Source organism: Lepus europaeus, chromosome 16 (genome assembly GCF_033115175.1).
Source record: "Lepus europaeus isolate LE1 chromosome 16, mLepTim1.pri, whole genome shotgun sequence".
In the NCBI taxonomy this organism is placed as follows: domain Eukaryota; kingdom Metazoa; phylum Chordata; class Mammalia; order Lagomorpha; family Leporidae; genus Lepus; species Lepus europaeus.
Window position 1 is genome coordinate 27,015,075 of NC_084842.1, and position 14,558 is coordinate 27,029,632.

At 46.5% G+C, this 14,558-nt stretch overlaps 1 protein-coding gene across 9 annotated transcripts in view; it reads right to left on the minus strand.

Moving 5' to 3' along the window:
- Positions 1 to 14,558, minus strand: part of STOX2 (storkhead box 2) — a 253,967-nt gene that overhangs the window by 13,558 nt on the left and 225,851 nt on the right. For 8 of the 9 annotated variants that reach the window (XM_062213217.1, XM_062213212.1, XM_062213213.1 and 5 more), the window contains exon 2: positions 9,165 to 9,317. In XM_062213217.1, coding sequence (XP_062069201.1) covers positions 9,165 to 9,297 — 133 coding nt within the window. In that variant the 5' untranslated portion in view covers positions 9,298 to 9,317. Of the gene's footprint in view, positions 1 to 5,062; positions 5,118 to 9,164; positions 9,318 to 14,558 lie in introns of those variants that run through there. The other variant, XM_062213221.1, reaches the window with a different exon arrangement.

A 14,558-nucleotide genomic window follows, 5' to 3' on the forward strand; every position in this document is an offset into this window, starting at 1 on the left:
GAGGCAGTGCTGATGGCTCAAGTAACTGGGTCCCTGCCACCCCCATGGCAGACCTGGATTCGGTTCCCAGCTTTAGTCCTGACACAGGGCCCTTGTAGGTATCTGGGGAGTGAACCAGAGGACGAGAGTTCCGTCTGTCTCTGGGTGTCTCTACCTCTCCAATCAATCAATCTTTGGAAAAAGCTGAAGGCAGAAATGAGTTAGATCACTAATGTTGTTAAATAGCCTTTACCAAACTTAGTCATGAAAGAATATTTTTAAGTGAGAGAAAAAGTGATATGAATTGGCAGAAATTTTTTTTTCAATAAACTCAATTAGGGAAGCAGGGTTAAAATAGCTACCTTGGTCTTGAAAACCAACTCTAACAAAGAGGGATACTTCAAAAAGTTCATAACAAATGGAATTAAATGTTTATTTTGGTGCAAAAAAAAGTTAAGACGTAAATGGTCTTTTTATAATACATATTTTCCAAAAAATTTTTGAAGTATCCTCATATACAGAGGCTACCACATTGGAGATACTCCAAATGCTTACTTTTTAAAAAGTGTACTTAATAAACTTAATTGTATAAACTATATAAAAGGGCAGTTAGACCTGACCACTGCTAAAGATGTACTCTCTGGTTCTGAAATGTTCACCTTCAGTCTCCAGTTTTGAAACGGATGAAATTGAGCTAGGAGTGTTCTCCTTTATGGCATGGGTCAGTGCGGCGCAAGAGAGAGGTGGGTTTTCTAATCTCTAACCAGGGAGCCTAACAAGCATCCTGGTGAAAGCCCAGGCATTCTACATCTGATCGCTAGGTCTAAAACTCCTGTATCTGCCAGAATAGAAACACAGGGGAAAATAACAGACGCTTCTTTGTACAGTGACTGATACTGCTCTGTACAGTGACTGATACTGCTTCCAAAGGGTTTATGTGCAGGTTTATGCTTTGTCTGCCTAGGAGACAGAGGCAAGAGTATGAATTCTTAAGAGAATGGAAAATTTCCAGGTTATGGCCCATTTACACCATGTCTTTGGTATCCTCCAGTTTTCAGGACCTAGCACATAAAAGGGCGATTATACTTGCAAACTGACATGAGTGATTTAATTTGGAAACAGGGCAGGTTGAATGACATGAAATTGCCAATGTCCAGCCACGTCTGACCCACTGACGTGGTAATTCCACGTGGCTGAACCGAGCACAGTTGAGGGATGATGTGGAGGCTGGACGCGTGGCTCCCGGGGCCAAAGTGCTGGACTGAAATCCCAGCTCCACCACGGTGAGCTGCTGTTACTTATCAAATTATGCCGATCCTCCCCAAATATGGCCTTAATTGGAAACAGGGTCTTTTTAGGCACCAGTAAGGTTAAAACAAAGTTATTAGGGTGGTGCTCTCTCCTGTAGACCTGAAATCTGGACACACAGATATACACAGAGAAAGAATTTGAAGAGACACGGGGAGATGAAGGCCACCACCAGCCAAGGAGAGATCCCTGGAGTAGATGCTTCCCCACAGCCCTCAGAAGGGACCAAGCAGCCCTGCCAACCTCTTGATTCTGAAATTTCTGACCCCCAGAACTGTGAGACGACATTTCTGGTGTTTAAGCCAACTGTATTTCATTCCAACAGCTCTAGAAAACTAAGACAGTTGGGTTCCTCTTTGGTAACCTAGCCCAAGTCCCTGTCCCGGTCATTAAAATGTGGACACTATTAGTCCCTACACTCAAAGAACTGTTATGAGTTTAAATGAATCTAGTGTATGTAAAGCAAGGTCTGATGCCCACTGCCTACTTGGTAATATCAGCTGTTAGTCACCTCCACCTTAGAGTCAGAACCCATGGGAACCAGGACTACTTCTATAGAGCACTGTTAGCAACCTGGAACAGCTGGATGAGTGGTGCAGTTCAGGCTCCCCCAGAAATTGCAAAATATGAAAGTGAGAAGTGAAGGCATCAGAAAAGGGCTGAAGGGGCTGGTGTCATGGCACAGCAGGTTAAGCCATTGCTCCTGACAGCGGCATCCTATAGAAGTGCAAGTTTGAGTCCCGGCTGCTCCACTTCGAATCCAGCTCCCTGCTAATGCACCCGGGAAAGCAGTGGAGGATGATCCAAGTGCTTGGGCCCAGATGGGAGTTCCAGGCTCCTGGCTTGGACCTGGCCCAGCCTTGGTGAAAAAGCAGATGGGAGAGATTCTCTCTCTCTCTCTGCCTTTCAAATACGTAGATAAATCTTTAAAGAAAGGAAAAAGGTAAGGCCTGGAATTCTCAAGAGGCGAGAGTCCCCACGTTTGCTGTATCACACACGCCTGTAACACCCATCTGTGCTGCTGTCTTCAGAAGGCATCCTGAGTGACCACGGTAAAAAAGGCGAATGGTTCCTCGATCATGCATCGTTTGACAAAATTATTTAATTTCTGAGGAGCATGGCTTTGTTTTGGTCCAATACTCAATCTTAAAAGACACACAGATGTTTCCAAGACTGGCATAATAATACAATCTGGTTTTCAATTTTTGGATACTTTCTGTACAAAACTGCAATGAATTTCAAGTGCCTTAGTGACAGAACTCAAACCATACACATACAATTCTTGAGGGCCATCATAAAACAAAACTTCTTGCACATAAGGGGAGAAACTTGAGACTCCAAGCCCTACTAACAAGCAGGACCTTCTGAAATCCTTCAGGGGGCGCCACTCACACAGAATACAGCTCCTGAGATAAGGACACACAGGTTACCCTGCAGTCTCAGACAGACGCCCGCTGCCCTCGTGGGCCACAGCAGTAAGATTATCCGCTTGCGTGCAGAGCTGAAGGGGTCATTCCAACAGCTCATGGATTATGCAAAACTGGATTTCAACATTTTTTGCAGCTAAAATAACCATCATTAAATTCCATTTTCCACAACTTTTTTGAAGTACCCTCATATCTTAAAGAGCAGCATGCTTCCAGTCAACGTTGTAACAAAGATGTTTTTAAAAATCATAAAGTTCATTTGTAAGGACTCATGTCTGAGTTACTAATTATGGCTGCTTATAAAGGAAAGCTGAGGTGGAACTCAGAACAAAACTCTGCCTACATTCTAGACCCTGCTGACAGTGGATTTCCAGGTGCTGGTCTGAGAGCTCAGGAAACTGTAGAATCAGGACTAGTGTATGGAGCACCCATTGGTAACCAGTTCTCTAGTTTTCTTTTTTTTTAATAAAGATTTTATTTGAGAGGTAGTTACAGAGGGAGAGACAGAGAAAAGCCTTCCTTCCGTTGGTTCACTCCCCAAATGGCTGCAACAGCCTGAGCTGCACTGATCCGAAGACAGGAGCCAGGTGCTTCCTCCAGGTCCACGTGGGTTCAGGGGCCCAAGGACTTGGGCCATCTTCTACTGCTTTCCCAGGCCACTGTAGAGAGCTGGATTGGAAGAGGAACAGCCAGGACTAGAACCAGCTCCCATATGAGATGCTGGCACTGCAGGCGGAGGATTAACCTAGTGCACCACGGTGCTTGACCCCTCTCTTTAGTTGTTTTCTTTTTCTTTGACAGGCAGAGTTAGACAGTGAGAGAGAGAGAGACAGAGAGAAAGGTCTTCCTTCCGTTGGTTCACCCCCCAAATGGCCGCTATGGCTGGAGCGCTGCGCCAATCTGAAGCCAGGAGCCAGGTGCTTCTCCTGGTCTCCCATGCGGGTGCAGGGCCCAAGCACCTGGGCCATCCTCCACTGCCTTCCCGGGCCACAGCAGAGAGCTGGACTGGAAGAGGAGCAACCGGGACAGAATCCGGTGCCCCAACAGGGACTAGAACCCGGGGTGCTGGCACCGCAGGCGGAGGATCAGTCTAGTGAGCCATGGTGCCAGCCTCTCTAGTTGTTTTCAAATGAAGAGATAGAAGACTGAGATTCCAGAGATAATTGCACCTAAGCTTTTGATGTCTTGGATCTGCAGGTTTATCAACAAAATAATGGGGTTTTTTGTTTTGTTTTGTTTTTTCTTTGACAGAGTGGATAGTGAGAGAGACAGAGAGGAAGGTCTTCCTTTTGCCGTTGGTTCACCCTCCAATGGCCGCTGCAGCCAGCGCATCTCGCTGATCCGAAACCAGGAGCCAGGTGCTTCTCCTGGTCTCCCATGCGGGTGCAGGGTCCAAGGACTTGGGCCATCCTCCACTGCCTTCCCGGGCCACAGCAGAGAGCTGGCCTGGAAGAGGGGCAACCGGGACAGAATCCGGCACCCCAACCGGGACTAGAACCTGGTGTGCCAGCACCGCAAGGCGGAGGATTAGCCTGTTAAGCCACGGCGCCGGCCCAAAATAATGTTTAATTTGAAAAAAACAAACTAGAAAGATTCTTTGCTCCCTGTCTTTCCCATTTTCCACCATGTATCCACGAGCTTTCAAAGTTTTAACTGACAGTTGCGGGGTTTATGCTTATGTTATGGCAAAGCCCTGGTGGAGTGTCTGGTGTGTTCAGTGGTCTCAGCGATCCCAGGATCCACCAGAACTCTGTAGTGTTAACCCGAGAGAGTGATGGTTGTGTTTGCTTATTCACCACTTCCAGATTCTGCTCTGAAATTTCACCATGGATTCAGTTCTGAGGGCTTAAAGAACAAAGACAACTTCACATCCTAACAGGGCTGAACCCTGACCTCACTCATTTCCCACACCTTGACATCTTCCCAAGTAGAAATAGATGTTTAAAAACACTGCGGGCCAACGTGATGCTCCTCAGACCCACACAGGGCTTTAATCCTGAAGCCCTGCTGAATTGCTGGAGCACAGAGCAGTGCACAGGTGGTACAGGCTCAGCACTTTAGCCCCAAGCAGTTACCGGGCTTCCTTAGGCTTCCCGTTCGCGAAGAACCCTGGCTGAGGGAGAACTTAGTAAGAACAGACGTGAGGCAGTGAAGAGGACAGGAACGCAGTGGTTGTAATACTAGCACTCTCCAGCAGAGGCTAACGTCAGTGTCCCAGCAGCCTTCGGGGTCCCACCACTTCTGAGGCCCAGCCTTTCCCCCAGTCTAACAAGCAGGAGCTTGTTGGATGAATGGATCCCTAGGTATTTGGAAATCCAAGAAGAAAGCGTTTATTCTTTTTAACTTACATTTTTTTCTTGACTCTGTAATGGACACTGGTATATAAAAGTTGTGGTGGTTCTCCAAAATTCATTCTATAGGGAAAGGTGGTAACACATTGCCGTTTTCACTAAAAACTTTCTTTAGAATATGAATGTTCAAAACAGAAACAGAGTTCAAAGACTAGACAAATCTTCAATTTATAAAATATGCAGTCAAAAGGATAATTCAAATATCTTAACAATACTTTAACTTCATTTTTAACTAGCAAGATACAAAATAAGTAAATAGTCTAAGCTTTTGAAAACAAGAAGTACAATTCTTAAGTCTCTCCAGAGTTTTAGCACTGTTATTGAAAATGTAGTTTGCAAACAGAATTTAGGCAGTGTTCAATTTTATAAAGTGGTTTATTCTGCTGTAGTTTAAGTGATGGAAAACAGCAAAAAAAAAAAATCAATAGAAGGAAAGAAAAGTGAGATAAGAAAGCAGGAAAAAGGCAGGTAAGAAACAGTCTCCCTTTTTACAAAATAATAGTTTAAAATCTGGAGCTACTGCTGAACAAAATTGTAGTTTTCAAAGTTTCCTTGTTTATTTATTCATGTGACAGAGACACAGGACAGGGAGCCTCCATCCACTGAATCACTCCCCAAGTGCCTGCAACGGATGGGCGCTGGGTGAGGCTGAAGCTGGGAGCCAAAAATTAAATCCTGGTCTCCCACAGGAGGGGGATGGACCAAATCACTTGGCCCATCACCACTGTCTCCTGGAATGCACATTGGCAGGAGGCTGGAGCTGGGAGCAGAGCTGGAACTGGAACCAGGCACTCTGCTGTGGGATGCAGGTGGCCCAACTGGCATCTTACCCACTAGGCCAAAGCCCTGCCCTTGAACTTTAAGTAACTACCATCGCATTCAAGACAAGCAGGCTTTTTCCATAAAGGGCCAGATAGGAAGTCTTTGAGGCTTGTGAGTGATCTCTCAACTCTTCAGCTCTGCCGCTGTGGCATAAGCAGCCAAAGACAACATGTAAACAACTGTGTTCAACATGTAGACAGTGCTCAATATAACTTTATTTGCAACACAGGTGGAAGCCACAGTTTACAAACCCCTGCCCCAGACTCAAGTTTGTACAGTGCACTTGCAAACTTCTGGGGCTGGGTGACAAATCAATGGTGCCACACAGATTAAAAAAAAAAAAGGTTGAGTCTGCTCCTCTCAGTCCATCTGAAAACCAGGCCTTGGCATTTAAGCTCACTTACTATAAAAACTAGCCAAGCCATTATTCTTTAAAAAAAAAAAAAAAAAGAGAGACTTACTTATTTATTTGAAAGGCAGAGGTACAGGGACAAAGAGAGAGATAGAAAGAGATCTTCCATCCGCTGGTTCACTCCCCCGATGGCCGCAGTGGCGGAAGTTGGGCTGGTTTGGAGCCAGGAGCTTCAACCAGGTCTCCTACATGGGTGTGCAGGGGCCCATGGACTTGGGCCACCCTCTGCTGCTTTCCCAGGAGCATTAGCAGGGAGCTGGATCAGAAGTGGAGCAGCCAGAACTTGAACCAGCACACGCATGGGAGGCTTTACCCTCTGCACCACAATGCCGGCCCCAGAGCCATTATTCTTCGACGTGCCAGTGACCCACAGATTTCTCTATGAGGAATCCCAACTGACAGGTCTGACTATCAGCTGCTTGGCCTACAAACGAGATCTGTGTTCTTTGCATTCTTCACATCCCAATAATGGGAGGGTGGAACCAGTTGTGGAAAACTATGTGACCTCTTGTGAAGCTCTATGAAAATGTAAGAATCTTAAAAGCCACCGGGTTGTTTGCTGTCACAAGTGGCTACGTAGGCACAGGGCTGAAAGAAGGGGCTTCCCTCCCTAGAGCACTGCGCTTGTGGGCAGCACCTCTTAGCTCTCACCTGGCATCTTGCTCTAAGCAATGGGTTTTGCTAACTTCCACAATCACACAGGGAAGAAAATTCAGAGATAATGAAAGGTCACACAACTTAATTTATATGTTGCAAGGGTTGGTTCATGTTCGAGTTTTTGAAGACAGGTAATATCAAAACTTATTAATTAGAAAACTGAAAAAGGAGGGGAAATAACTGGGGAAAAAAATACAAAGTTTCTTTGGGGGAAAAGGAAAAATAAGGAGATCCAGTACGGTAGATTGGATCACTACTGAGCTTAGAATTAGAACTCCCTTCCCTCCTCTCCCCATGTGTGGGGTGAACCTCTCTCCTCCGACTTTGGGTGTTACCAAGTTCACTTTGGCCAATGCTGTGTTAGGGGGTCTGGTGTGACAGAGGACTGAAGAGCCCATGCACAATGAGCTTGTACTCCTGCGTCTCTGCCGTCTCCATGAGCAGACTGGGTTCTCATCGCCTCCTTTACTAAGAGGAAAGGGGCTTCAGGCAGAGCACAGCCCACCCTGCCCTGCCCAGACCAGCTAACCCCCACAGAACCCAGACACAGACACTAACTAATAAACAAATGGTTGGTCCCTGATGTTCTCTGGTTGCTTGTTACCCAGCATTTTTGTTACATCTGCTAAGATCTCTTCTAAGTAGAATGAAAACTTTATCATGTGTCTGCTTTGATTCCAGGAAAGGGCTGTCACACCAACTTGGCGACTAAGTGACCTGGCAATGCAACTTATTTGCACTGCAACTTGCTGGCATACATATGTTAAAGGTTACACGTATACATATACACACACACACACACAGAGCCAATATTTAAGGAAACCTAGAGATTTTGCATAAAACTGAATTTCCAGATTCTCTTTAAAACTTAGATGTAGCAGGCCGGCGCCATGGCTTAACAGGCTAATCCTCTGCCTTGTGGTGCCGGCACACCGGGTTCTAGTCCCGGTTGGGGCGCCGGATTCTATCCCGGTTGCCCCTCTTCCAGGCCAGCTCTCTGCTGTGGCCCAGGAAGGCAGTGGAGGATGGCCCAAGTGCTTGGGCCCTGCACCTGCATGGGAGACCAGGAGAAGCTCCAGGCTTCAGATCAGCGAGATGCGCCGGCCGCAGCGGCCATTGAAAGGTGAACCAACGGCAAAAAGGAAGACCTTCCTCTCTGTCTCTTTCTCTCACTATTCACTCTGCCTGTCAAAAAACAAACAAACAACAAAACCACTTAGATGTAGCAATGGTGGTGGCAGCCTACATCTTGGGGGGCCAACGACAATACACTGGACAGGACTGAGCGTGGGCTGCCTCTTGCAACAGGGCTGGTGTGCTCTAGCTTATCCCAAATCTTAGCGTCTCCTAGCCCTGGGAACACCAAGTGCCATTCACAGGAGCAGCTGGGCTGAGGCCATCCTTTTATAATACTTACGACAAAGACAAACATTTGGTTTTTTCTTTTAAAATGAAATCTTAACTAATTTATCAAGTTAAAAAAAAAAAAAAAAAGCTCATCAAGCCATGGAAGAAACATGCAAGATGTGTCCATTTCTGACATCACTTTTTCAGAGGTTTAACCCCTTCGCACCAACAGTTTTTTTCATTTGCTCCTTAAACTGCCATGTTCACATATTTAAAGAAGGTTGGTTTGCAAATGTTGAATGGAATCTCATCATTTCTACCCGATTCTCCATGGATTCTAATTTAATTTCCTTCTCTCAGTGTCAAATAAAAAGGTATCACAGGTTGCCATCATGGTACACAGGGTAAGGCCACCGCCTGCAACAGCAGCATCCCACTTCAGAGTGCTGGCTCAAGTCCCAGCTGTTCTGCCTATGGTCCAGCTCCCTGCTAGTGCGCCTGGGAAAGCAACAGATGATGGCCCAGGCACCTGGGTCCCTGCTACCCACGCAGGAGACCCAGATGGAGTTTCAGGCTCCTGGCTTCCACCTGGCCCAGCCCTGGCTGCTGCAGCGGCCATTTGGGGAATAAACCAGCAGATGGAAAATCTGTCACTTTGCCTTTTGAATAAATAAACAAATAAAATTACTTTTTACATAACACAGGTGCCTTGATTGTTAATTACAGAAGAAACGCTTCTGGTCTATTTTGGCAAACAATTTTTCCTAGTATATTTAAACACGGGAAGAACAGTCCATGTAACGTCCTATGGCAACCAGAACGCACATCCATGTGGCACATGTTATGTTCTTTTCTCATTACCTGGGAAACAGGTCGTCAGGTGCTCCATCAGTGCTTCTTGGGTGACAGGTTTTCTTGCCGAGTTCATTGCTGAGATGGCCAAGCAAAGGATTTCCCCGAGTGGAATAAACTGTGATTGACTGATGGGCGACATGCTGATTGGTGATACATCACCTGCAGAAAGACAATTTTCAAGTGCGTGGTTCATTAAAAGACCCGGCCATTTGTCGGACACACGCCCTCACACATATATAACCCCTCCAGGCTTGCATCCACCCCTTGTATTATGTACAACTCTGAACACCACGTGCGTGACCGCCACAGCCAATTCCACTCAGGTGAAAAGACCTCCATGTGCCGTGGCAGCTCCCGCTGCTGTGACAAATAGAACTTCCCTTCACAACTGAGCTCTCGTTTAAATAGTCCTGAAGCTCTTGCAACAACAAAGCTTTGAAAAGTGATTTCTGTTTTTATTAACTTGGAGCTGATTTCTTTAATAACTGTCATTCACATCTCAACAGATGCATTTGTGGTAACTTGATGATTCATTCATTCAAATATTGAGTGCCTTTCCGTGTCAGGCGTCTGTGGGTGGGCTGGGAGCTGCAGATAGCTCCCCTCCCCCCCAAACATCTCTGTCCTCACAGAGTTCCTAAGTGGAGGAGACAGACAGTAGCTCCAAGTTCACAGTGCTGTGTGACAGGTGCACAAGAGCAGCCTGAACAATCAGCTCCTGGCAGAGAGGAGAGGGCAGTGGAGCACCCCCTGGGGGTGGGGGTGAGGGTGGCGCTTGGAAGGCGGAGGTTATAAAGTTTTCCCCCTGGATGCACGTTCTGAATCCAGTGCTCAGCAGCAGTGTGTCCAGTGGTTAGGAGACAGGGGAGGTAGCAGGAGTGAGCAGCAGTGTGTCCAGTGGTTAGGAGACAGGGGAGGTAGCAGGAGTGAGCAGCAGTGTGTCCAGTGGTTAGGAGACACAGGAGACAGAGGAGGTAGCAGGAGTGAGCAGCAGTGTGTCCAGTGGTTAGGAGATAGAGGGAGGTAGCAGGAGTGAGCAGCAGTGTGTCCAGTGGTTAGGAGACACAGGAGACAGAGGAGGTAGCAGGAGTGAGCAGCAGTGTGTCCAGTGGTTAGGAGATAGAGGGAAGTAGCAGGAGTGAGCAGCAGTGTGTCCAGCGGTTAGGAGACAGGGGAGGTAGCAGGAGTGAGCAGCAGTGTGTCCAGCGGTTAGGAGACAGGGGAGGTAGCAGGAGTGAGCAGCAGTGTGTCCAGCGGTTAGGAGACAGGGGAGGTAGCAGGAGTGAGCAGCAGTGTGTCCGTGGTCAGGAGACAGAGGAGGTAGCAGGAGTGAGCAGCAGTGTGTCCAGTGGTTAGGAGACAGGGGAGGTAGCAGGAGTGGTAACCCCTGCGAGCAGCTGTAGATGGGAAGCGGGGAATAACCCTGAGGAAGGAGCTGAATGCCCCAAGGCTTGATCCTAGGAGGCATGGTAAGCCTTGGAAGGAATTTAAGGAACAGCAAAGGCAGATGTGAATTTCAGAAGGATGACTCTAGGGGCATCAGGAAAGGCCTGGCGGAAGCAGACGCTATAGAGGAAGCAGATGATAATTCCCCAGGACACTGGCTCAGGTTGGCACCCTATCAGGCCAATGGAGGCCGGAGAGGCTGAGGACCTGGCCTCGAAATGGTGAAGAATGGAGACTCTGGAGGAGCTGTTTACCTGTAGAGCAAATATATGTCTTCATTTAAAAAATTTTTTACACCATAGTGCAATGATTGGTATGTTTCAAGGATCCTTGGAATCTTCTAGACATTTCTGGAGTGGCAGTTTCACAGCAGAGGGAGGGGCTGAGAGAACAGGAAAAAGTCTGTTCATGGCCCCTGAGTGATCCCTGTTTCACCCTTTGGTGTTCTGTAAAACTTCACTTAAAAAGAGGCCGTAGAGAAAAGGCAAACGCTAATCTTACTTTCTGCAGGTGCTCACATTATCTCCCCTTTGTTTCTGACACAGGATTTCTGTTTTGCGTAAGGCCTTGAACAAGACCCTTCCCAGAGGCTGTGTGAGTGCTCTGGCAGACCAGGCTCCTCACTGCTGGGCACTCAGGACTGTGCCCAGCCACTCTCTGCAGGAGAGCACGGGTCGTTGGGAAACAACTGAATCTGCTTTGATGGCCTAGATGGGAAACGGACTGGTGGATGCAAGCAGGCAGCGGGGCCTGGGAATGAAGACTGCTCTGCATGGGGTAAGTTCAGCAACTGCACAGACAGAGCAGCAGGACACCAGGGTCCAAGGTTGGGTTCAATGCCAGCTCACTGAACCAGCTCGGTTCAATATTCCCCTCTCCCTGGAACCATCAACCCTGTTGCGGTTCCATCCTCTGCAAGATGGACATGGAAAGAGCAGGTCACTGCCCCAATGGCTGGAGCGACAGGGAAGTGCCCAAATCCAGAAAAGGAGCCCAGAGGAGATTAAAAAAAATAACAACTCATCAGAAACCAGGAACTGGGCCAACTCAGAGCCCACAAACTTCTGAGACTCAAGGGACAAAAGTATCATAATGAGGAAGTCTCCCAGCATGTGGTGTGGTAGCCTCTGGCAGAAGCCAGCGCATGGAATTTGGGCCTGATACTGGGGCTGTGAGTTTCCCTGATTGGCGGGTGAAGCTCAGTGCACATGGTGACTCCAAAGGGACAGAAGAATGTGGGCTGGGACAGCTCAGTGGGAAAGTTTGCTACTGCCTAGAAAGCTTTAGAAAGAAAACCTTGTGTACTCTATTCAAACCAAGTCTTCTAAAGTAACTGGTAATAAATGCCCCAGAGGCGGCAGCAGTAGAGGTGGGCGGGGGCGCTGGAGCCACACCTGTTCTTCGTCCTCTCCCTGTAACTCCACCACACTCTCAGACTCCAGTGCGTGGTTCCTTCTCTCTCACTCCACCCCTACAGCACAGGAAGACAGCCATCGAGGCCAGCTTTCTTGCTACGTTGCTGGCCAAGCCACATGGACCTCAAAATCACCAGGCAAAAGTCAGATGAAAAGGAAGGTGGTATTCGCCGACAATCAGGGAGCTCAAAGCTGACTCCAGGGCTGCTCCGGTCCGCATACAGTTTGAGTGTGTCCTCTAAGGGTTCATGTGCTTGCTGGAAGCTTGGTCCCCACGGGGAGACGTTGGGAAGTGTGGGGGACCTTTAAGAGGTGGAGCCCAAGTGGGTGTTAAATAGGTCATTGAGGGCCCCGCCCCTGGAAAGAAGCAATGCAGTTCTGGGTCACAGGACCCAGCTTACCTCTCTCGTGAGAGCTGCTATAAAAGAGCAAGCCCGGCCCCTCCCGGTCGTCCTGTCTCACCATGTCCCTCCCATGATGCCACAGTCATGATGCCCTCACCAGAGGCCAAAGTGATTGGTCTTGGTGGATTTGAACCCTGCACAACTGTGAGATAAATAAACCTTCATTTCTTTATAAGTACCTAGGCTCAAGTATTTTATTACCTCAATAGAAAACAGACTAACACAAGTACCTTTTGATCTGTGTTTGTTACCATTTGGAAAGCTAACACCTTCTAAAATTTGCCTGTAAAAAGTAAGAACTTCTCAGAAGACCAAAGACACAAAATTATTAACTATGATTTTAAAAATGCAGGTTGGACTATTTCCTGATTTTGTGCAGATTACTAGAGGAAACTTGAGTTGTCTACAAAAATGAAATAATCATTACCAAAATTAACTACTTCACATCATGCCCTTCTGCCTTTGGCTGAAATGATCTTAGTTTCTCTGCCACTTCTTAATTTCCTTTCGTGCACTGCAGTCAGCTGTAACAGCAGCGAACCTTGTGTGTCTGAACTGCATTTGCTAGAAAAGAGTTGTATCACAGTAACAGTGAACACACGCAGAAGCTTTGACTTAGGGTATACAACAAAACAGAACTTGGGTGTTCTAAATAACCATCTCCACATCATCTTGTTTTTACACTACACGAAGAGAAACTACTTCCTACCCACTTTCCACGCCCACCCCCAACAGCAATTCTACCCATGCTTCTAAGATCAGTTCCCTCAGCTCCATCTCCAGTACCTTCTTCTCACCTCTCCACCTCCAAACCACCACTGTCTTCCCCTGGCCCAGCGTCATGGCCAGTGATGTTCAGCCTTCCCTCTTGCCCACACAGCAGCCAGGTTCCCCTTGGGAATACACACAGCACAGCACAGCACCTTCCTGAACAGAATCCTACAACAACTGAAGACAGCACCTATGGGAAATTGGGAATCCCTACTAGTCTTACAATTGTGGGCCCACAGGATCTGAGGGTGCCCACCTACCTCTGGGACCACCTGGTCTACCCCATCCCCACCTCCCTCCCCATGTCATGCTCACAGCCGCCTCTGTTCTCTTAAACACACCAAGCTTTCTCTCAGCTCCGTAGGACCTTTTTGCATCTGACTGGTTCTCATCCTTTAGGTCTCAGTTTAAACACTGCCTCCTCAGGGAGCCCAGCCGTGACTGACTCCCAGATCTAACACTGATCCAACTGACTGAGTGACTGTCTTCACTGTGTGTGTGTGTGTATGTGTGTACTAGTTTACTGTGTCTCACCCACTAGGATGTAGGATCCATGACCAAAGGAATTGTGAACACCACGTTCCCAGTATGTAAAATGATGCAATGCTCACCCCAGACACCTAATAAATGTTTGCTGAATGAATGAATCTCCATTTATAACATAATCCAAGGAATTTCTCAATGTTTTAAAGGATTGTGATTTAACTCATGTTTTTGCTAAATAATTGAAAACAAACTAAAAGAGATAAAATATACTCAACTATGCAATCTTTAAGACTATCCTGAATAATTTCATGAACATCAGTCTCCCAAAACATAGCAGTTAACACAGAAAAATAAGTATATATTAAGTGAGGTTTAGAATATGCATTTAAGATCTATGTTAAAGGAATCACAGGTATCTCTTAATACAACATGATATATTATTCAGGTTTACCACTATTTTATGGATGCTATATCTACCTACTTAATGAGCCAACTAATTCTCAAAGTGTGCTACTAGAAAATTCTTCCAACTGGACTACATTTACCTTGTCAAACAAAAACACAACAGAATGAAAGGACTGTAAAAGTATTATTGGTCACAATAATCTACAAATGCCACCACATTTTACATAAACCATGAGCTATAAATTACTTAATCTACAATTTACATGGATGGATTTCTCTATCTTCAGAATTAGTTCTGAAGTCCTTCATAAGAATCACTCATCTAAAAACTCAAAAGTATTTTGTGGGTTAATAAAGTTTAAACTGTTATATTTCCATCCTATTGTTCTAAAAAAAGGGTAAATAGATTTCATTTAAGTTTATTTTCTTACAAGCATCCTTTTACATATAGGCTTCAATGGATATTTATCAAC